General features: G+C 48.6%; 1 protein-coding gene across 4 annotated transcripts in view; it reads left to right on the forward strand.

Moving 5' to 3' along the window:
- The window catches only part of SRRM4 (serine/arginine repetitive matrix 4), a 282,156-nt gene that overhangs the window by 236,562 nt on the left and 21,021 nt on the right, over positions 1–24,573 (forward strand). For all 4 annotated transcript variants that reach the window (XM_074972531.1, XM_074972534.1, XM_074972532.1 and 1 more), the window contains 5 exons: positions 2,251–2,397; positions 11,730–11,816; positions 14,821–14,898; positions 18,762–18,788; positions 21,323–21,373. In XM_074972531.1, the coding sequence (XP_074828632.1) occupies positions 2,251–2,397; positions 11,730–11,816; positions 14,821–14,898; positions 18,762–18,788; positions 21,323–21,373 (390 nt within the window). The remainder of the gene's footprint in view (positions 1–2,250; positions 2,398–11,729; positions 11,817–14,820; positions 14,899–18,761; positions 18,789–21,322; positions 21,374–24,573) is intronic.

Here is a 24,573-nt window from a genome sequence, read left to right on the forward strand (position 1 = left end):
TCTGGTGTCTATTGGCCTTCTTTTGTTGGGGAGGAGATAACACATGCTGTGGCAAACTGATATTTCACACTGGATAATGCTTTGCTCCTGACTGGGGGGTTTACAGTTCCAGAGCTAACACTTAACTATCACCTTCTAACCTATATCTGTATATAAGTGAGATTCACGTATGCAGCAGTTCTTAGAGTCTAAACAGTAAATGCAGTATTGTAAGACTAATACCTATTTGGAGCAAAGCTAACACACAGGTGACCTGGTCTGGTCTCCAGCTACGAGGCTGTCCATTCTTAGCTCATGCCTACAGCGTGGGCAAGAGCTGGCATCTGGCCTGTCAGTGTCACGGTTACATTTTTCTATTGTCACTGAATTGCCCCCAACCATCGCTCCACCCACCCCTCATCCCAGTGCCCTGGCCAGCCTGCTACACCACTGCCACCTCAAGGGCTGACCCAAAGCCCCTTGAAACTGACAGGAAAGCTCATAACTTCAAGGAGACTTGGCTTCCTCTTGCACCCTGTCCAACCTCTCCAGGAATATGTGCCTGCAAGACATCGCTGCAGAACAAGAGCGGCCCCTTCCTGGAAGGTTAAATGGAAGCTTTTGCCTGGAATGAGGAGTTGACGCTGATGGCATTTTAGGAAAATCAGTCCATCGCTGGTGCTCATGGTAGGACCACGGCCTGGACTCTCCCTTTCCTACCCCCTTCCCTCGCTGCTTGTCCTGCTTCATTTGGGGAGTCTCTTTGGGTCTATCAGGGCCGGGGGGCTGTGCTGGCCACACTGCTGCCCTCAGACATGCCAGCTGGGTAGGGAAGAGGGGGTGCCAGCCAAGCCGCACAAGGGCAGTGCCAGCCTTCAGAGTGGGAACACGGATAGTGCAGTACGGCAGGTTGGCCAGCAGAGCTCGGAGCCAGGAGCAACTGGAGTGAGCGTGCACAGCCTGCCTGCTGGGATCACGCTCCATATTGCTGAGGGGTTTGGTGCCTACTGCATTAGAGAGTGTTGTTGTTCGGACCTGCTTTTCCCTTCTCCTGCCGGCTGTTTTCCTTCCTGTTTTACCTGTTAAATGAGCCATCGTCAGGCTGCAATCTCCCAGCCTGGGTCTCTCCAATGCTCGTGGCAGCTCTGACGTGAAAGCAGATTGAAACGGGTCGGCGTCGCGCTGGAGCCAGGCTTCAGACAAGTGTTTTCTCGAGTCTCGTTTGAACGTTGGTTGTTTCCTGTGACACACAAGGGACTGGGAACGGAATTCTCTCCACCTAAGCCTCGCGTGGCTTTAATGGGAGGTGACGGTGTCCTGAGAGCTGTGTGTAATCCCAGAGCCGTCGCCTCCTGTTCTGCTCGCTGTTATTTCTCCCATCCAGAGCTTTAGGTGGGCGGGGTGGAAGCTCCCTCTGAAGGGCGGGTAGCTGGGGAGCTATCTCCAGGCTGGGAATGGGCTTCCCAGTAGTTCCTACTGCCTCTACTACAGCAGCTCCTTGGTGGCTGGTGCCCTGTCCCGCCCACCCACCTCAGTGGCTGGTGCCCTGTCCCATCCCCACCCCACCCTGGTGGCTGACACACATACTACTGGCTCCAGTGTCTCCATCAGGATCCACGGTGGCTGAAAGGTTGGACCACGCTGGGCTGGGGAATCCATCCTGCGTCTTGGTAGCTGGTCTGATGTTATGTGCCGCCGTGGCTGCTCATCCCCTCCGGGTCTGGTTCTCACCTCTGTGAGATACCGTGGGGGTGAAAAACAAGTGGGGGGGACAGAAACCTAGATCTACCTCTCCCCAGTATGTCCATTGCAGGGGCGATAGCCCCCTCCACCACCCGGTTCCGCCACCCCAGGCTCTACATGTGTATGAATCTGTACCAAACACCAGTCCACCCAGAGCCCATATCCGCCTCTTTCTACCCACCTCACTGACAGAGCTTGGGAGCAGAGGCCTCCCCTTCTGGCCTGAAAGCCAGTGGATGACTCTTGGCAATTCTCTTCATCTCTCTGGGCCTCCGTTTCCCATCTGTTAAATGGGAAACTTCCTTCCTTTCGCCCACCCTCTGCTTCACCATTTTGACTGTAAATCCTTTGGGGTAGGGACTGTCTCACTGTTTGTTTGCACAGCGCCTAGCACCGGGGGGGCTCTGGTCTCGGGTGGAGCATCTGAGCACGAGCGTAACACACACGTTAACGGCTGTAGTCCTTCAGAAAGGTGACCTCCCTGGAGAGCAGTCCCTCATTGCTCTGTTTCTCTGATCTGTTGCCCAGCACTGAGACGCCGAGCTGCCTGTCATGCCCAACGGAGGAGAGACGCTTGGAAAAGCCGAATGGAAACACAGCTCAGGAGGCCTCCAGCACCAATGGCTGTGTGAAAGGAAAGGACAGCAGACAGTACGCCCACCACAGATCCCGCAGGTAAGAGCCCAGCCGCTGAGGCCCTTCCTGGGAGCAGTGGCTAATGCAGTGGGGTGAGGTTTTGTGGGAGGGGTGTACTAGCCATCTTCCTAACCCCCCTGCCGGATCCCTGCAAGTTTGTCCCTGCAGGGAGTCCCACTCTGCCGCAGTCTCCATTGAATGGCCTGTGAGAGCCTACGACAGTCAAGTCGCTCCATTAACTCATCCAGCAGAGCTCCCCCCGGCAACCCCGGTAACCTGGCGTTCGTACCCCACTGTGATAGCGATGGCGTCACACCTGCTTCTGAGGTGTAGGCACTTATTAGCTCCGTTCCACGAATGCATACAGGCCCTCCACCCCCAGGAGCTTCAGTCTTCCCCTTGCGGCAGCAGGGTTTCTGCAGTGCCACCTACACTCGCTACACTGCCCCTCTGCCTCCCAGATGCTGTGGCAGCCACCGGCCCTCTCTTCCCAAAATGGCTGCCTGCAGCGGGCGCTTGAGTGAACGTGCATCCAAGCAGTGGATGGCCACCATTTCAAACTGGTCTTGGAATAGGGTGACCACCCCCAGGGGGCTGGCCTGAGCCGTCCCTGCCTCCCACCCACACAGGGCTGGGCTGAGCTCCCCCGTCCCAGTGCCCGCGTCTGGCCCCAGCCTCCCCACCATGTCCTCCACATGCAGGGCGGCCCAAGGCCACACTTGCCAGCCCATGCGTGGGGGCCCCTGAGGCCTTCCTCTCCCTGCTGCGTGTGGGGCTGGCCAGCTGACCCGAGACACTCTCCCTAGACCTCCCTCCAGCACGGGGCTGGCATTGCCACTTGTTACCAGCCTTCCCCCCACGTTCCTCCATGCCCCACTAGGAGTCCCACCCCACTTTTTTGGCAAAACTGCATTTGTCCACACAAATGCACAGTTTTCCCCAAAAAGTAAGGACAGCCGGGACAGGGGACTGTCCCGGTCAAAACGGGACATAGGGTCACCTTAGCTTAGAAGGGGTTTGAAGGCAGGCCACCTGCCAGCATCCCAGTACTCTGCTGTGGGTGATGGAGGTGCTAGCAGTTGAGACCTACCATAAGAGATTCCCTTCTGCCCATGCCTAGATCACAGACCAACAGCCCAGGGCTTGTTAGGGCAGAGGTTCATTATCAATTCTTCCTTAACTTGTGGTAGCTTGAAAGGGGAAAAATTTAATCAAAAGTTTATAAATGACGTGAACAGCCTTTCCATGCCCTGCCTGTTAAATTATCGCTGGGATTAGAGCCAATCCGTTTGGTTAAAGCTGCTAGAGACAGAGAGAGAGAGAGAGAGAAAGCACATTTCATATCTTCAGATTTCAAGCTAACCAGCGCAATAATCTAAAGTGTATTTTTAATTAGACTTTGATGACAATCAGAGAGAAACAATTCAAGTCAGATGAACTCAGGGAGAAAGTTTCTATATCAAAGACAAAGTAAATTATCTGCAGAAACCAGGAAGGGCTCTACAAGAATCTGCATGGGGCTGAGGGGTGAAGGCTAAAGGTTCATTCTCCTGTTGCCCCCTGAGCCATGGAGGTGCCAGAACTGAAAAACTGGATTTGCTGTCAAGAGGCCGTGGAAAGGGCTGAGAACCGAATAGCTGCATTTTCAGAGGTGCTGAGAAGTCACAGCTCCCACTGAAATAAATTAGGTCATGAATATACATGAAAGATCATGGAATCATATCAGATGAATGTTTAATTATTAAAACCCTGGACTGGGGGCTCAGGGGATCTGGGATCAATTCCCAACTCTGCTACAGACTTGTTGGGTGACCTTGGGCAAGTCACTTAATCTTTCTGGGCATTAGTCCTTAGTCAGTAAAATGGGGCTAGAAATACTTCTTTCTCCTATCTGTTTAGGCTGTAAGTTCTATCTCTCACTGTATATCTACAATGGGGCTGTAATCTCAGCTGAGGTCCCTAGGTATTACCATAAAAAAATAGCAATCATTTATGTTGGATTGTTGTTAAGGTGGATGCTGTATGGGTGTTAGTCCCTCCTGACTGAAGATCTGGCCAGAGCTTTCAAGGGGACCCTAAGATTGTCCAGATATTACAGGTTAATAACTGGGGAAGATATTAATTTTTTTCCTGCTAGATTTCCCTCCCCATTCCCTGGCAGAGTTGATGTTCAGGGAGCAGAGAATGCTTCCTGGAACCTGTCCCCAAGGCAGCTGTCATCACACTGGTTATTTTGCCTGCTTCTCTACTGAGTTTGTGATTCCCATCCCTCTCCAGAGCCAGATGTTCCAGTGAAGGAACATGGGAGTTGCCAATCTGGGACAAGCCATTGGTCATTCTAGAATGGGGGACCCTGCCAATCAGTCCCCCTTGGGCTAGTTACCGAGGCTTATGCCACCTCCGTGGCAGTACCAAGCTGGGAGGGGCCACATGCCATCTTGGTCTGTGGTAAAGTCAGCGCTTGCAAGCCACCATGTTTGGGGTGGGTTGCTATGGGAAGCGGAGATGGCCAGCGTGAACCCAGACATGGCAGGGGGTGGTGCTGCTGATGCAGTAGGTAGATCGTTCTCTGGGAGCACCTGAAGTGGGCAGGGCCTGGGGCAGGATTCTCTGCTACACAGTACAGACCTTGGTGGACCAGTCTCCTCCCAGAACCTCAACCACCTTCCTTCCCGCATTACTCTGGCCATTGGCACAAAAGCAGAAGCCACTTACCAGAGCAGCTGGGATGCCTTCAGCTTCCCAACACTAGGGCCAGCCCATGGTGTTGGGGAGTGATTCCAGGAGGAGCCTGTACCAATCCCAGCAAACAGCCTCTGACTTTGGATGATGGAGTTTTGTGCCTTTTTACTCTGAGGTCAGTGTGAGAATTATCTGGGCTTGGGGAGCAAGAGCAAAGCCCAGCATGTGAAGCAAGTGGGCTTTCAGGTAGAGAGGCCATCGTCAGCAGGACTGCAGTGGGAGGGAGAGACTCCAGGGGCCTGATGAGGCAAGGGGCTCTGAAAGAGTGTGTGGGGAGGGGGAATGTCAAATGGGGGAGCCATTTCGGAATAATGCCCACAGTGGGTGTTGTTTCCTAACCCCTGGCAGTTAGGGGTCGGCCCATGCCATGACGCGTGCAGGGATTTCCCTCCATTGAAAGACCATTTGGCGGGAGGCTCTAATGGAGGATCTCCGAGGTTGTGAGGCTTCTGAAAATCCTCACAGGGGGAACGCCAGCAAGATGAAGCTTGATACAGGAGGACTGATGATATTCTCTGGCCTGGGTTGTGCAGGAAGTCAGACTAGCTGGTGCAATGGTCCCTTCTGGCCTTCACATCTATGAATCTCCATTAAAGATCAGGAAAGGGGAACACATGGAGTGTAGCTGCATCACCGTACTGCAGCTTTCCATTTCTAAGGAGCCTGCCCTGTCTGCAGAGGCATCTGCCATGTTGTGAGGCAGAGGTGATGCAGCATGTTAGAATGACCCAACGTGCTCTCTCTGGACACCTTACTTTTGTTCTTTTTTGGTTTGTTATTTTCCTTGATCTCCGATAAGTTGATGGCCCTGAAAGTGTACGGTTTGCTCTTGGCATGTGGGAAAATGTAACGGGCAGATGAAAGGAAAACATGTATGCAAAAAAATTAGGGAAGAAAACCAACCTGAGCGCTATTTTCCTAGAAATTTGGGCAACACAGCACAGGAGGGAATTAGCTTGTGACGATGACAAAAAGTCCCTCTGCATCTGCACAGAGACAGATGTCTGATTTTGAAGAAAGACAGCGATCCCCCTCAAAACAATACTTCTTTTACCTTACCACAAATAAAAGCCTGTTGCCAAGAAGGCAGTGTACTACGTCTCCTGATGAATCTTCCACTGGAGCTTTGAATTACTTGAGAGGCGAAAAAGCGAGAGAGGACATATTTAAATGCTAATTGGAGGATGCAATACGATTCCATCCCCCTTTCTGATCTGCAACAGAGGGACATGATCGTTATTATCTTGCAAAAAAACTTGTCCCTCCGCCTCTAAAAAGCAGCGTCCTGACCCAGAACCAGGCTGAAAAGAACCAGTGGTTTCTAGTGAGCGGGACTGATTCTGCTCCCCGTTATACCAGTGTAAATCAGGAATCCCTCCACCAAGCCCAGTGTCCAGGGAATAGATTGGAAAAGGGAAAATGATGGTAGAAAGGGAGAATGTTTCCTGGAATGAGATGGAAAGCTGATACATCTCAAAAGGGCCTAGGAACAGAAGCTGGGATTTGATCTCTCATGGGGACGTGTGGAGCATGTTGTTTCTCTATTTTGATGCAACAATGGATGAAGGGCACCTAAGGCAGGCTACCAAACCACATCCTCAGAGATCCTCCATCAGAGCCTCCCTCCAAAAGGTCTCTGTCACAGGACTGGCCCCTTTCAGAGGGCGTGGGGTCCAGTGTACCCGTGACTGAACCTGCTGCCCTGCTGGGCTCAAGGGAAGGCTCCTGGGCCCTATAAAAGGGGAGACAGACAGCAGGCTGGGAAAGCTGGCTGCCCACTGACCCCGCCACTAATTTTGGATGCCATGCCTTGCCAGCAGGGGGCACTACAAGGCAGACGCATCCTATGACAGTCTCCTTCCCCTCAGGCCAAAATTGCTGACCCACATCAACAAAACAGACTCCCCTGGGTCTCGCAGTGTGGGTTCTGTTGTCTGTTTGGGCTGCGGGCTCTTCAGGGCAGGGGTGGTCTTCACCTGTGTCTTTGTACTTAACAAATAACAAGTGCCATTCTCTCTAGGGCGGTATGAAATCAAATGCCCCAAGCCTGGGCCTGGAATGCAGTGTGTGCCTGGCCATTTGCAGTTACCCAGTACCCAAGGGAATTTGTCACAAGGACAGAGCGGCTGAATTTCTCTGCCGGGGACATGGCAGCCTTCATTGGCTATTCTAACTTGTGTGATGTTGCTGGGCGTGGTTCAACATTTGCCACCCATCACCACAGAGGTGGCTGCATTTCAGGGGACGGTGAAGCGATCCTGTAATTAGAGACCTGGTGGTTAGCAGATGCCTGGTGCTTAGTGTGGTTTCGGGGCTCTGGGAAAATGACAAAGTAAGAGTAAATTGGACCCTCCATCAGAATGTGGTGTTAGCCTGGCCTTGGCTTGCTAATTTTTTAGTAGTTTAGGCCTAGACTGTACCATATTTACACATATTGAGTGGTATCTTACTGTGCAAGTAGAACCACCGAAATAAACAGGACTATATTATTATTTTTATTATTATTTATTTTATTAATATCTCAATGCCTGGAGCCCCATCAAAGATCACAAACACATGGTGAGAGGTAGACCCTGACCTGCAGAACTTAAACAGAAAAGAAAGGGTGGGGAAGAGAGGGGCATTATTCCCATTTTACAGATGGGAAACTGAGGCCCAGAGAGTTTAAGGCCAGATCTTCAAAGGTAGTAAGGTGGCTTGAGATTCAGACACCCAAGAACATAAGAATGGCCATTCTGGGTCAAACCAATGGTCCATCCAGCCCAGTATCCTGTCTCTGACAGTGGCCAGTGTCACGTGCTTCAAAGGGAATGGGCAGAAAGGGCACTCATCAAGTGATCAATTCCCTATTGCTCATTTCCAGCTTCTGGCAAAGAGAGGCTAGGGACACTTCAGAGCATGGTTTTGCATCCCTGCCCATCCTAGCTAATAGCCATTGTTGGACCTATTCTCCATGAACTTATCTAGTTCTTTTTTGAACCCTGGTATAATCTTGGCCTTCACAACATCCTCTGGCAAAGAGTTCCACAGGTTGACTCTGTGTTGTGTGAAGATGTACTTCCTTTTGTTTGTTTTAAACCTGCCGCCTATTTATTTCATTTGTTGACCCCTAGTTCTCGTGTTATGAGAAGGAGTCAATAACACTTCCTTATTTACTTTCTCCACACCAATCATGATTTTATAGACCTCGATCATATCCCCCATTAGTCATCTCTGTTCCAGGCTGAAAAGTCCCAGTCTTATTAATCTCTTCATATGAAACCTCTTCCATACCCCTAATCATTTTTGTTGCCCTTTTCTCTACCCTTTCCAATTCCAATATATCTTTTCTGAGATGGGGCGACCAGATCTGCATGCAGTATTCAAGATATGGGCGCATCATGGATTTATATAGAGGCAACATGATATTTTCTGTTTTATTATCAATCCCTTTCCTAATGATTCCCAACATTCTGTTCACTTTTTTGACTGTCGCTGCACATTGAGTGGATGTTTTCAGAGAACTATCCACAGTGACTCCAAGATCTTTCTTGAGCAGTAACAGCTAACTTAGACCCCATCATTTTATATGTATAGTTGGGATTATGTTTTCCAGTGTGCATTACTTTGCATTTATCAACACTGAATTTCGTCTGCCATTTTGTTGCCCAGTCACCCAGTTTTATGAGATTCCTTTGTAACTCTTCCCAGTCTATTTTGGACTTAACTATTTTGAGTAGTTTTGTATCATCTGCAAATTTTGCCACCTCACTGTTTGCCTCTTTTTCCAGATAATTTATGAATATGTTGAACAGTATTGATCCCAGTACAGACACCTGGGGGACACCAATATTTACCTCTCTCCATTCTGAAAACTGATCATTTATTCCTATCCTTGGTTTCCCATCTTTTAACCAGTTACCCATCCATGACAGGACCTTCCCTCTTATCCCATGGCAGCTTACTTTGTTTAAGAGCCTTTGGTGAGGGACCTTGTCAAAGGCTTTCTGAAACTCTAAGTACACTATATCCACTGGATCCCCCTTGTCCACATGCTTGATGACTCCCTCAAAGAATTCTAGTAGATTGTTGAGACATGATTTCCCTTTACAAAAACCATGTTGACTCTTCCCAAACAAATCATGTTCATCTATGTGTCTGATAATTCTGTTCTTTACTATAGTTTCAACCAATTTGCTGGTACTGAAGTCAGGCTTACTGGCCTGTAATTGCCGGGATCACCTCTGGAGCCTTTTTAAAAAATTGGCATCACATTAGCTCTCCTCCAGTCATCCGGTGCAGAAGCTGATTTAAATGAGAGGTTACAGACTACAGTTAGTAGTTCTGCAATTTCACATCTGAGTTCCTTCAGAACTCTTGGGGGAATACCATCTGGTCCTGGTGACTGATTACTGTTTAATTCATCAATTTGTTCCAAAACCTCCTCTAATAACACCTCAGTCTGGGACAGTTCCTCAGATCTGTCACCTAAAAAGAATGGCTCGGGTTTGGGAATCTCCCTCACATCCTCAGCCGTGAAGACCGATGCAAAGAATTCATTTAGTTTCTCTACCATGGCCCTATCTTCCTTGAGTTCTCCTTTACCATCTTGATCATCCAGTGGCCCCACTGGTTGATTAGGAGGCTTCCTGCTTCTGATGTACTTAAAACATTTTTTGCTGTTACTTTTTGAGTCTTTGGCTAGCTGTTCTTCAAATTCTTTTTTGACCTTCCTGATTATACTTCCCTACACCTACATATCTTTGAGACTCTGGACCTGATTGACTTGCCCACGGTCATCCAGGCGCAGCCGGGAATTGAACGCAGATCTCCTGAGGCATGGGGCTGTGCCTTCCTTCCTGTTGTGGAATAGGGTGGGCCTCAGTCCTGAGTAAGGGTGGCAGACGCTGGCCCCTTGCAGCAGTGATAGTCTGGATCCAGGTTGTTATGTAACTAGAAGATCGCTGTTCTCCTGATGCTGGCCAGCACATCCGAGTAATATATTTATGATGGGGCCCATTTCTCCATGTTAAAATAAACTAGTGAGCCGATAACTCGGGGGCCGGAGAGGGAGGGGTATTCTGCTTGCTACACATTTACCACCCGAGCCCTGGCAATGAAGGAGAGTTTCTTTACACGTTCCAAAAATACTTTGCTCTTCAGTTATTCATGGCTCATGAGCAAAACATTAGCATCACGTTTAGTTTTGTAGGGCTATAAAAAAGTGTATTAAAAACACTAAACAATTGGCTTTTTATGGTAGCGTTATTTTGTTAGTAATTCGATCCCTAGATAAGACCGATTCTATCCTGGGCCCTGTAAAGTGCAGTGAAAGCCCTGAATGTAAATCAGTGACAGCTGTAAAACAGCTCCTGCCCCTCCCTCTGCAGCCTTGTCATTCTAAATATCTTCATGCTCTGATGGTTTCCATGTATCAAGACTTTGTTAATAATACTTGTCCTTTTTCTAGCTCCTATTCCATTCTAGTCTGGTTTCTGTGTCTGAGGATCTCCAAGCACTTTCCACATAGTAACTAAGTCTCACAACATCCCTTTGACACACATGTTATCTCTCATTTTACAAATGGGGAAACTGAGGCACAGAAGCATGCAAGTAAACGTATCCACTAATTTTGGAGGTCTCAATTTTAGGGTTCCCAAACTGCGACGCACTCCCGCCTGACTTTCAGTCGTCGTAAACACCTGCAAGTCCAATTGACCTCTGGGGATGCTCAGCACTTCTGAAAATCAGTCCCCAGCTGTGTGGAATTTCCAGAAGTGCTCAGAGTTGGCTTAGCTGTGTGCGCATCATCACTAAACACATTTGAAAATCCAACTCCATGTGACTGGGCCAAGCTGTCGCTGGAGGTCAGTGACAGAGCCAGGAATACAACCCAGGAATCTTGACTCATTATCACTTGCTTTACCCACTAGACAGCACTTCCTCCCTGCCTAAGAATGTTTGGATTGCTTAACAGATAACCACAAATTAACTGTCATATTTTAAACTAAGTGCCCCAAATTCATTTAACTACAGTATTTGCATTTAATTTAAATATAATGAGATTATGTGCTGTATGTTCCAAAATGTAAAAAAAAATACCCAGGGAAATATTTTTCTGAGGTTTAACAACGGTGTAAGAGAGCTATATCTCATTAGACTACCATAACACCTCAATAAATACGTTTTTATAGTCAGTTGCTGTTTAACATTTGTTAACTCTCTTATTAAATTTAGAGAAATTTATCTAGTTGCCATAATTATCGTATGCGAATTAGATGCCAATTAATTATTTAAAACCTATTTACTGAGGGTAACAAAACTTATAAATCTGTCACGGAGCTGTTAACCTCAATAAATAGTTTTAAAATAATCAACGGGCATGTGAGTAACATACAGTAACTATCTTATATATATAAAATATAAAATCCTGAGAGGAGACAGTTAATTTAAAGCATGACCAAATTGCTCATGACATGGTAATTAAGCATTTACCGTGCATTATAGATCTGCCATGAAACCCAGTTTTTCATGGTACAGCAGGAAGATTCGGAAAACGTCCTTCAGTCAGGACTATCTGGGAATTGAGGAAGTGGATGAAAACAACATTGATTGACATGGGTCAACTGATTGTCCTTTTTTCTCTCAAGCCCCTCACACGATGAGGAGTACACGCCACCACCCCCGTCCCGGGGGAAGAAAAAGAAAAAGAAATCTACACGTAAGAAGAGGAGGAGGTGAGTTCGGAGAGGGGGAAACCCCACAGACCAGTGGCTGCTCAGATCCCAGGCAAAGGAAAAATATCTCCCCGGTTAGGTGACAGCTGGGAGAGCATGTGATCCGACAGGAAAGACTCTGTTCGCTCCTAGGAAGGAAGGGAATTATTTAGCATGGTTCCTGGAGGTATAACGAGGAGCAATGGGGTGAAATTAAGAGAAGGCAAAAAAAGCTGAATATCAAGTTAAACTTCCTGACAGTGAAATCGGTTAGGCCATGGAATAGCCTCCCTACGAGAAAACAGGGGAAGACCCATCTCATGGGACTTTTAAAACTAGACTGGGCCAGACACTAGGAGATGGATCAGAGGGCACTGTTCTGCACTAAGCACCCATATAGGGCTTTAGGCGCAGATCCACAAAGGTATGTGGACTCCTAACTTACAAAGCCCTGGCTGGGATGATTTAGTTGGGGATTGGTCCTGCTTTGAGCAGGGGGTTGGACTAGATGACCTCCTGAGGTCCCTTCCAACCCTGAGATTCTATGATTCTATGGTTTAAATGAAGTGCAAATTAAGAGTGTGCCCCTGTGTTTTTTGCCTATCTAATATATGTTACTTTCAGAGGGACTTCCTGGTACCTGTTCTGTTCTGTTAAAGTCATTCTACCAGGCCCATCCCCAGGGCATCTGAACACCTTGATCTTGTCATCGCAGCAGGACTCAGACCCATCACCTTAAGCCAGCAACTACAAGGCAGGGCTGCGCTGCCAGGACCTAAAGCTCAGGGATAAGCTTTGTGTGAAAAGTCAGTGCCAGGAGGTGGCAGCAATGCAAGGCTGTGTCTGCTCCAGCAGCCTTGAGATGGGAAATTCCACCCAGCACAGTCAGCTGCACTAACACCTGCTGAAATAAATGTGATGTCTTCATTGCAATCAAACCAGGCAGAAATCCAGAGCCTGGGTTTGCATTTCAACATATTGCTAGAGGGGAAGCGTCCCCTGATTAAAAAAAGGCCAGAGAGAGCTGTGAAAAAATAAATCTGCTTTTCAGAACTGCCATTCTCTGATTGTCTGTGAACATAGCCAACCACGGCAGCGTGGTCTAGATGAAATGACTATAAAGTGGGTGCACAACTGGTTGAAAGACCGTACTCAAGGAGTAGTTACCAATGGTTCGCTCTCAAAGTGGGAGGACAAGTCTAGCGGGGTCCCACACATCAGTCCTGGTTCTGGTACTAGTCAACATTTCCATAAATGACTTGGGTAATGGAGTAGAGAGTGTGCTTATAAAATCTGCAGATGACGCCAAGCTGGGAGGGGTTGCAAACACTTTGGAGGACAGGATTAGAATTCAAAATGAGCTCGACAAATTGGAGAATTGGTCTGAAATCAACAAGATGACATTCAATAAAGAGAAGTGCAAAGTGCTACACTGAGGAAGGAAAACTCAAGTGCACAGTTGCGAAATGGGGAATAACTGGCTAGGGGGTGGTACTTCTAAAAAGGGTCTGGAGGTTATAATGGTTCACAAATTGAATATGAGTCAACAACAGGGTGCAATCGCAAAAAAGGCTAATATCATTCTGGGGCGTATTAACTGGAGTGTCGTAGATAAGACATGGGAGGTAATTGTCTCACTCTATTCAGCCTTGGTGAGGCCTCAGCTGGAGTACTGTGTCCAGTTCTGGGCACCACACTTTAGGGACAAATTGGACAGTGTCCAGAGGAGAGCAACAAAAGTGAGAAAAGGTTTAGAAAACCTGACCAATGAGGAAAGGTTTAAAAAACTGAGCATGTTTAGTCTGGAGAAGAAGATTGAGGTGGGACCTGATAAGTCTGCAAATATATTAAGGGCTATTATAAAGAGGACGGTGATGAATTGTTCTCCATGTCTGCTGAAGGTAGGACAAGAAGTAATTGGTTTAATCTGCAGCAAGGGAGATTTAGATGAGAAATCAGGTAAAACTTCTAACTACAGGGGTAGCTAAGCTCTGAAATAGGCTTCCAAGGGAGGTTGTGGAATCCCCATCTTCAGAGGTTTTAAAGACCAGTTTGGACAAACACCTGTCAGGGATGGTCTAGTCCAACCTCAGTGCTGGGGCCTGGACTAGAGGACCTCTCAAGGTCCCTTCCAGTCCTACATTTCTATGATTCTGTAAATATTGGGACCCAGGAAAAGTCAGTACTTGGATCCCAGCCTGGTTCAGTCAGATGCTATACAAGCTTCCCCCAGATCTATTAATACACTTTCACCTCCCTCCCCCCATCCCCAGCATCCCTGCCCTCCAGACAAGGGGTCTGATTCCCCACCACCACATTTCAGGGCTCAGCAGTCAGTGTGTGATCCCCTCCTCTGCAGACTGTCATGCCGGCTGTGGCAGCCCTAGGGATCAGACTCGCGTTGAGGGGAAAGAGACCAAGAACCGGCGTGTGCATTTGAGGAGGGAGCTAGGGCAATGGCCAAGGAAGGGGGATTGTGTATGTGCTGCAGCCAGGGCTGTAACGGGGGGGATCCCCTGAGTCCTTGGGAGAGGGTGGGGGGGTCAATGCAGTGACTGCGGGGACAGCACTGAGTTCTTTAGGCTGTTCTCAGCACAGAGCTCCCAGTCAGCACGAAGCTGCTCATACCCCCACCACACAGTGCTGGAGCTTGAGTACTAACATTTCTGTCGAGCCATGGTGGGGTGTGGGCACCCAGGACCAAAAGGGACCCTGCTGCAGCAGGTTGGGCAATGTTCTCTGATTCTCACAAAGCTCAACCCAAACCTGCAGCCCTCTGGGCCTCCCCTGCATGCTGCCTGGCAGCTGTGGCAAATTCAGGGATCTTTCGTGACGGGAACAACACCTGCCAGGGAGGCAATGCGTTTTCGCTTGTCCTCTAAGCAAGGATCGGAATGCAGGTCTCCCGGGTGAAAGGCTAGTGTGGTAAACCCCTGTGTCCCCAGACACTCACCCCCAGCAGACAGACTCCTCCGGCTTGGAGCACCACATGCCCAGTAAGTAACATGTTGTCGCTGTTCCCCAGGTCTCCATCGTATAGCCCCTCGCCTGTGAAGAAGAAGAAGAAGAAGAAGAAAAGCTCAAAGAAACGAAAAAGAAACAGGTATTCCCCCTAAAGCTCTCCGCCCCGAGCTCAGCGCACACTCCTCCCCAGGCACTGAACGCAAGGCGGTTGAGTGCAGCTGGGTGGTTTTCATTAGAAGGAGGCTTAGAGGTAAAGGGTATCCATGCTGCTCAGCCCCACTGCCTGGGCAATGTTGGCCCCTGGGGGGATGACCAGTGCAATGCCTATGCACTCCTTAACTCCCGCTTAACCCTGGGCTAAAGTGGGATGTAAGTGGTGCGTGGGAGTCCCTGGGAGGGATCCTGGCTGACCCAGAAAGGGGATCTCTGACACCCTTATCACCCCACCCACTCTCAGGAAGTTAGTACCCGCATTGGCCCTAGCAGGGAGCAACACCTGTGCTCTTCCAAAGGGTTGTGCAAGGGGCAGGGAGCTGCCAGCTCTCCCTCCCTCTCTTCCCTTGCAGACCTTGCTGGGCTCGGCAGAATTCAACTCTTTTCTCCGGGGGCTTTGGCGTTGACACGTGGGCTGTCCGCATCACTCACCAAAAGATTGTGTCTGCCTGTCCGCAGACAGTGCTGGGCCAGGTTTCTTTCATAGCCATTGGCTTGTTTGGTTTGTTCCCCCTTTTTAAATGGAAGCTTAAATTCGGCAGAATTCTGGGACCAAGCAGCTGTAATGCAGCCTGCACGTGCCAGCTCAGCCCGAGTGCTCGCGTGCGGTCCCTCAGCCCGAGTGCTCGCGTGCGGTCCCTCAGCCCGAGTGCTCGCGTGCGGCCTCAATGCCAGACCATTGAAACCTGCCCAAGTGTCACCCTACACAACTCAAGGAGGTGCAAATGCTCATGCGGCAGCGTTCTGATGTCCTGGGGGTGGGGGCTCTAGGAAAGGATGGAAGGCAAGGCCTAAACTCAAAGGCAAGATTTATAGGAAGCCCTCTGAGGCCAAACCATTGAGTTTCCCATGGCGCTAGTCGTCTGTCACCCCATTTCCATCCTGCTTTATTACTAGCTCAATGAGCCTCAAAAGAACCCAAATATTGGAACCAGAGATGGGCTCAAACAGAAACTCCATGTGCCAAACTCAGCCCCCCCTTCGTCCAGCCCGAACATTTAGAACAGCTCGGGTGCACATCTACTTCTGAACATCCCAGCAGGCATCTCTCTCTCCAGCAGGCCAGAAGCAGATCTGAATGCCTTCAAAGCAGGAGACCTGCGCTGAGCTGGACCTAGCTCCAAACTGGCTAGCTCGGGCCCATCTCTAATCAGTGGTGGATTAAAGATTTTGCCGCCCCTAGGCCCTGAAATAATTCCTCCCCCCCACCCCAGCTTACCGCCGCTCCGCCTTCGCCTCCTTCCCTGAGCGCGCCGCCGGGTCCTGCTTCTCCCCACTCCCTGCCAGCGCTTGTGCGCAAAACAGCTTCGCGAAGGAGGCGGGAAGAGGGGGGAACGCAGCGCGCTCAGGAGAGGAGGCAGGGCCGGGGCGGGGATTTGGGGAAGGGGAGCGATAGGGGCAGGGAGGGGGCAGGGAAGGGCTGGAGTGGGGGCAGGGCCGGGGAGCGCGAACCGGCACCGGGGGAAGCAGCCTCTGGCTGCTATTATAAATTTGCCGCCCCTGCAAATTTGCTGCCCTAGGCCTAGGCCTTGTCAGCCTAGGCGTTAATACGCCGCTGTCTCTAATGTAAAGAACATGATTAAATTTTTAAATATCAAACATTCCAGTTTCTTCTTCCAACCACTAACCCAATATTTGCTGAGAAAATGGGTACCATCTTCCTCGGAAAGTTCATGTATTTATAATTGACTGAACCAACAAGCCAGGATAGTCTTACAAAAGGGACAAAACCAAAGGACTAAAAAGTGAGCCTGATACTCAGGGAGAGAGAAGTAAATATAGCAAAATAGAATATAGCAAAAAGAAAAAACTCCTCCAATGCACTTCACTACAGAGCATGCCATATTTCCTCCTAGATTGTACCCTGCCCCAGCAATGATGGGCCCCATTGATCCTCTGCTGCTCTGCACCTGGTGTAGCCAGGTATACCATGCAGAGCAGGGGCAATTCATCCCCAGTTCAGAAGAGCAGCCTTTAACACCCACTTTGCACAGGTGTAAATGGTGGCCCCTGGTGCAAAGCAGTGGGGAATCAGGCCCACTCACATTGATGGAGAGGCTCCAGATCTACACCAGTGTCCCTAAGATCAGAAGTGGGCCCACATATCTGTAGTATTAAGTGGGGTGTTGGGGATTGTTAGGGGGCTTTCCCTTCATCCCCTTCCCTGGTTCTTGTCACGCAGGCAGAAAGCAGAAGGCCAGAAGTCCGAAGTGCAGGCAATGTTTATTGGGGTTAGTTTCAAGCAAGCATATCCACAGCTCTGACACCGCTGAGCCTTGCTTCCCAGTGTCCCATTCCCCACTCCTTAACAGGCATAATTATACCTGCAATACACCCCCTTGGTCCCACCTCTTACAATTTATGGTCATGTTCCATTTTGGGGGGGTCGTGAGTCTGGAGGCTTCATCCCACCTCTTTTGTATCCCATGAGAGGGGTAAGATTGTGCTAGGGTCAGGGACAGGCATTGCTTTGGCCTTTTAATGCTTCGTATACCTTCCCGTTCATCCCACATTGCCCCTCCTGACTGGTTGCTTGACCTTGCCTTGAGACAGGAATTGAGGCAGTCTTCAAGTGTGTGCTTGTATATGATCTTCCCACCATGTCCAGTAACACTTTAGCTGTTCTTATCTGTTCCCATTATACTAACAAACCCATCTGGCTGGGCAGAAGCAACACACAGTGTCTTTGTTCACACATGTTAGTAAGAATATAAGAATATCAAAACTCAAACGGGCAAACAAGACCCAAACTTCTATCTCTGGTGAATATACAGGCCTGAATCCTTCATTATCATCACTAACCCTCCTAACAGGCGTGTGTAGAGAATCAACTCACCTAGAACACAAGTCCTGACCATTGCATCCGTCCGAATCCTGCCCTCCACCACCATCATCATCAGAGAACCACCATGGTCAGGTTTCAGAGAGGCAGTGCTAGGTCCCCCACCCCACGTTTAAGCCAGGGGCAAGGATTTGGCCCAAAATAAAGAGAAAACAGATAGGCCAGGGGGCCCTCCTGACTGCTCGATACAGATGGATTACAGCTACCCACTGGGCAGGCTCATCTCTCCCCTCCAAGGCTGCATTAGCTGCAGGGCTAGATTAGCACCAGCAGGGAAAATGCAACCAATCAGAGGAATAAATAGACCCAGTTTAACAGAGCTCTTACACTCAGGGCCAGATTGTCAAGTGCTCAGCACCCACAAATGGGAGCCAGAATGTCTCAGCGTGCAGTAGTTCCCACTGCAGCATTTCCAAGAGCTCAGTTCCTGGCAGGCTAAGCTGTCTTGGGAAGGCTGGCACGTCTACACTTTGTGCTGGGAGTGCGATTCCCAGCCTGGGGAGATAGACCCACACTAGCTCTGACGGAGCTAGTGCTCTAAAAATAGAGCATAGCTGCAGCAACACAAGGAGCGGGAGGGACTAACCACGTGAGTACGTGCCTAGCATCTCAGATTGGTACATACACGGGGCAACAGCTAGCTCCTCCCACCACTCATGCCTCCATGGCTAGACTATTTTTAGCATGCTAGTGTAGGTGTGTCTCCCCAAGATGGGACATACACCACCGGCTCACAATGTAGACATATCCTTAGGTGGCTAAATGGCAGCTGAGGGCTATTGGAAGGTCCTTGTTGGGAGGACTCTTCTCTTAGCCATTTTAATATCTTTCCACTGTCTATATGAGGGAGATGGTCTGAAATGTGTCTGTCTCTGAACAAATGCAGCAGTGTGTGTGTTGATTCCACAGTGACATCTACATTCAGTTTATATATCTGCTTCTTGCAGGTTATCTTCAAAGAAGAGAAGACACAGGTAAGGGCTCTGAAAGCTTTGCCACCCGCCTAAGCAGTATGGGTTAATTCTGCCCACATGGGGTGATGGGAAACACCATCAGACTCTAGGGAAGTCCAGGTTTGCTAGTGCTGGTGCAGGAAGGTGTAAGTTTCACCTAGCAGAACTTCCTAACTGTCAGGGTGGTTAAGCACAGGAATAAATTGCCTAGGGAGGTGGTGGAATCTCCATCATTGGGGATATTTAAGAGCAGGTTGGAGAAACACCTGTTAGGGATGGTCTAGATCAGTGGTTCTCAAATTAGGGGTGCTGCTTGTTCAGGGAAAGCCCAATGGGGGCTGCAGGAAGGGCAGTCAGCACGTCCCTCGGCCCGTGCCACTTTCTGCAGCCCCTATTGACCTGGAACAGTGAACCGCGGCCCATGGGAGCCACGATCAGCCAAACCTGCAGAAGCAGCAGGTAAACAAACTGGCCTGGCCTGCCAGGGGCTTTCCCTGAACAAGTGGCGCCCCTCATTTGAGAACCACTGGTCTAGATAATACTTAGTCCTGCCATGAGTGCAGGGGACTGGGCTAGATGACCTCTCGAGGTCCCTTCCAGTTCTATGATTCTATGATATACAAGCATAGGCCATGCACTAAATCCAGCTCCTGGAGTTCATATTTATATCTAGGTTAAAATTAACCCTTCCTTGGACAGGTAAATATTTAAAGGGAGAGTGCATGGACTTAGAGGGACCAGTATAGGAGTCATACATTCACTGACTGTTATTTTTGCCTTCCTATGTGCAAGGGCATTTGGAAGATTTTCTGCAGTGCTGTCCCGCTGTGCTGTTACAGCAAAGGCCTGACAGCTTTCCCTTTATGGATCCCGGCTTTGAGGCATTCCTATAGCTCCTGGGTTTTAATTTGTCCCTTGGGGACCACAGCACTGTCAAACCAGACATAATTTGCAACCTTGTTAGCTGTGAGGGTCCATAGAATCATAGAATATCAGGGTTGGAAGGGACCTCAGGAGGTCATCTAGTCCAACCCCCGGCTCAAAGCAGGACCGATCCCCAATTAAATCATCCCAGCCAGGGCTTTGTCAAGCCTGACCTTAAAAACTTCTAAGGAAGGAGATTCCACCACCTCCCTAGATAACGCATTCCAGTGTTTCACCACCCTCCTAGTGAAAAAGTTTTTCCTAATATCCAACCTAAATCTCCCCCACTGCAACTTGAGACCATTACTCCTTGTCCTGTCATCCGCTACCACTGGGAATAGTCTAGATCCATCCTCTTTGGAACCCCCTTGCAGGTGGTTGAAAGCAGCTATCAAATCCCCCCTCATTCTTCTCTTCTGCAGACTAAACAATCCCAGTTCCCTCAGCCTCTCCTTGTAAGTCATGTGTTCCAGTCCCCTAATCATTTTTGTTGCCCTCCACTGGACTTTCTCCAATTTTTCCACATCCTTCTTGTAGTGTAGGGCCCAAAACTGGACACAGTACTCCAGATGAGGCCTCACCAATGTCGAATAGAGGGGAACGATCACGTCCCTCGATCTGCTGGCAATGCCCCTACTTATACATCCCAAAATGCCACTGGCCTTCTTGGCTACAAGGGCACACTGCTGACTCATATCCAGCTTCTTGTCCAGTTGTCAGTGAGCAGAAGCCGCCCTCCCTCCAACTTCGCTGCTAGTTTAAAGTTCTTACTCTGATTGCTCAACAAGCTTAAAGGCTGGATGGAAACTCCTTCCTCAACTTACAGACTTAGGGGCTCATCTTACAACTGAGCAAGCTAGCATCTGATGTCCATTTCCTACTGTGCTGGCTGGGGCTTGAACCCGACTCTAATTAAAGGTTCCAGAATGTGGATTTTAATTAAAAACTTGTGTTCCCAAGACAGCTTCTAGGGGTTTTTTTTAGTGGGGAGAGGTGCAGGTTCAGAAAGTTGAGGAAAGTGTGAAACCTCTTTCTAGAAGCAAATCTATAGTGGCTTGGCCTGCATTTCTCTCATGGTGTGATTTTACCAGCAAATCTACACTGTGATGAGAATTCATCGTCTGAAGGACCTTGTGCAGGAAGCTCATTGTATCCTACTCATTGAAGTCTTTGTCTCTATGGACCCAAGACACCGCTGCTTTATTCCAGATTTACAAGGTGTAACTCTACCAATACATGTATATTCCACTGAATGCATCCGATGAAGTGAGCTGTAGCTCACGAAAGCTTATGCTCAAATAAATTTGTTAGTCTCTAACGTGCCACAAGTCCTCCTTTTCTTTATTCAATATATAGTTTTCATCCACTTTCTCTATAAGGCAGGTGGGATGACTGATCCCTTTGTTTGGAGCTCAGAATACAACATGTGTTTTTACTGAAACACAATGGAACAAATTCGCTCTACTGGGTTAAGTAAGCCCAAGTCCATTGGTGTGAATGGAATTGTGTCCATTTGCATCAATGGTGAACAAAACATGCCGGTGATTGCTGAGATTGAATGTCCTGTTAGTTTGATTGTTTTGGCTGAATAGAACTGAAATCTTCCAGTTAATTAGCTATTTCTTATTTAGCTCCTCAAGCCCAAAAAGTAAAAGAAAGGAAGAAAGAAAACACAAAAAACAGTAAGTAGAAATGTACTGAACTATCCAATGTGTTTTTGCTGAACTGTCCCTTTAAGAGTCATGGATGTGGGGGAGGGTTTGGTGCCAGAAAACCCCATTGGGGTTAGCCACAGATGGGTACCCACCACAGTAAACCTCTTCTTGCATTTTGAAATCACATGCTTGTTTTCCAGATCAAACAAGGGATGTTTTTATCCTTCCCAAGGAGGATTTGAATTAGAGCTGGTCAGTGTTTTCCAAACTTGAACATTTCAAATTTTGAAACTAGAAAAACTTCATGTTGGGGATGGGGAAAATATCCAAAAAAGTTTGTAAAATGTTTGTCCCTTTTCTCTGACCAACTCTACTTGGAGCGTAAAGATCAAAGCATGAGGGCTGCCGTTTCAAAGGGCAGGGGGCTGCTCAGGGGCAGGTGCAAAATGCATAGCTCATACTTGGCCTTGCTGGTTGCTTGTGGAAAATTGAAGGTACAGCACCTCTGAGAGATGGCCAATAGTGTCAGAAGGAGGCTTGGCACATGGAAAGCTCAATGATCACATTTTCTTCGTGCTGTAGGGACAAAGGCATTCAAAAGCAGCAGTGTGCTTTGAGGATGTACACTCCACACATGCCTCAATCCTGCAAAATATATGCATTCACATGTATGCAGGGTAATTATGGACACAAGGACTTCATGCAATTGGGCATGCAAAGGGTGGCTTGGGTGTACAAGTGTCCCTTTGCACATACGGTGTATGCAATCTGCATGCACAAATGTGGGAACAGCAGGCACCGTTACCCGTGCAATATGCGCATATGTAATTTGCACCCGTAGCATGGGACCCTTCTTTGAACCTACGACTCCAGATGTGGAGAAAAGCAAGAGATGTTTCGGGGAGCAGAGGGACAGTTTGTTAAGGTATGCTAACGCAGCTGGGACACTACCTCAGTCTTTAAAGGGCATCCGAACTCCTGCAAAGGGTTCAGCGCAGTCTTGCAGGAGGGGTGCACTCAGGACGGGAGGCTGAGAGGAAATGTGACCAGCACTGCAGAGCACAGACCAAAAATGACCCCTGACTCTGAGACACGCCACTTCATGCCACAACAGCCCAGCGTGAGGAGAATGATCACATGCCTTCCTGCGATGTTTAATCTGTGACACAGTCAGGATGTTGCTCCCTGTTGCTTTCACTCCCTTAGGGCAAGGTTGCAATCCCCTGACCCAGGAGAGCTCACCCCACTCCAGCCAAAATGAGAAACACCCTCTATGCACACAGCCTGAGAGGGTGTCGTGCTCCCCCCATTCCTTTAACTCCTTTAACATTCCTGCCTTATCGAATACTCAGCACAAATAGCCCCACTCATGGAATAAGGCACCTCTGACTGTAAGTGTGGCAGAACCTGCCGCTAAGTAAAGAAGAGGAACCGAAATAAATCAGGCGAAGGAAACTGTGTGGTTTCAAGGCAGTAGCTGTCCCCAGGGCAGACTCTGATCTCTTGAGCGGGGTTTTGATCCAGACTGCTAGAGTCTCTCTGGTTTGAGCCAATCTGCAGTGGGTCTTTCCTGGCAAGAACGCAGCCGGCTACTCGTTCACTGGGACAGAGGAGGAAATGTTCGCGTCGGAGCTTCATTATTTGCGGTGCGTGACTGGTCACCTAAGGCAGATGGTACCATTTCTGCACCTCGATGGGATGGCAAAAGCTTTAAACGCAAGATTAACAAGGATAGTAAATGTTGAATAGCGAGTATTCTTGTTTTCACATGAAGGCACAGACGCAGATCTTTGTACAAGGGGCATATGTTCACTATTGCCCACTCCAAGCCTTCAAAAGTCATGAACCAAACCCCCCAAATCATGACTGGCTTGAAATGGTGAGATTTTTTTAAAATAATAATAATCAAGGTGGGGTTCTTCTTCTTTGCCTTTTGAGGTCTTTTTAGGTTGAAGTTGGGCTACATTTCAAAGTTTTTCTCTGCAGTGATCAAGGTTAGAAAGGTTTCTAAATGACTGCCGAGTTTCTCACCAAATTTCATGCCTCCAGGAGCTGGGGCTTTAAGAAAAACACCAAATATCATGAGAGTTGTGATAAGATCACATGAGTTGGCAACACATTCCCCGAACATTCCTGTGAGCAAAAAAACCAAACTTGTCAAACTGGCCAAAATCAGCACAGAGCAAATAATAATAATAAGGTACAAGAACAATGAAACCAAACAGCCAACGAGAGTTTAAGTAAATGTTCACCAACAGCTTTTGCAGTGTTCAATCTACTCTGAGTGGGATATTCTTTTGTATTAGGGGAGATGCAATTCTGAAGCAGATGGTCTGTTGGTTTTATTAGAGGTTGATTTATTACACCCCAATCGTGTGACATGTGGGCAGAAATCCAGAATTTCTAAATAAAACAACGCACATGGCCAAATAACAAAGCCCCAAAATTAGATCATGCCTCAGCCCCCATGCTAATGATCCCCTCCTGGCTAACAATCACTATCTCCATTAGCTGGCACCTGCCCCCTCCTGGCTAAAAATCCAGGCTTCACAGATACCTAAAATGTCACCAAAAATATGGGCTCTGACCAGCTACCGAAAGGAACAAACGCTGAAGCTGATAGCTGCCACCAAAAGCCCCCTCTCATGCCCACTGCAGAGTGCAACCCTAGTGGCAGACAACAAGAATGTTACAATCAATTGTAACCGCTGTAATGGAGCAAAGAGGGAGTGGAACAGGCCTCTGGATCCTGGGGCACATGGGTGCATCCCTCTGCGCCTGTCCCTTTAAAACTGGGTGGTCACAGAGCACATGACTAGGAGCTAGTACATGATCTACAAGAAGACAGATCTAAGGCTTGCTGACTCTTAAGCACAGGCAGCACACGGGATTGACCTAGACTCAGGGAAAGCCTACTGCGAGAGGTTTCTGTAGTAGCCAGGAAAGAGCTATCTGGGGGGCAAAGATGTGCCTCCGCGTCCCAGCTGAAGGAAGCAGGGAAGATGTCCATCACCGTGTATTTTGTGTTGTTTTGAGCCTCTCTTGCATCTTCCGTTTATCAATAAACCCACCCTGTGGAAAGGGACGTGGGCCTAACCTTGAGAGTTTCACGTGGAGTGACCTGGCTGATGGGACTAGCTGACAAAGAGGCCCAGAAATAAGGAGATCCCAGCCTGCAGAATAGTTTGTGTTAACAGTTGCCCAAAGGATGCTGGCTGATCAGATGT

The sequence above is a fragment of the Natator depressus genome, chromosome 15, assembly GCF_965152275.1.
Source record: "Natator depressus isolate rNatDep1 chromosome 15, rNatDep2.hap1, whole genome shotgun sequence".
Lineage (NCBI taxonomy): Eukaryota > Metazoa > Chordata > Testudines > Cheloniidae > Natator > Natator depressus.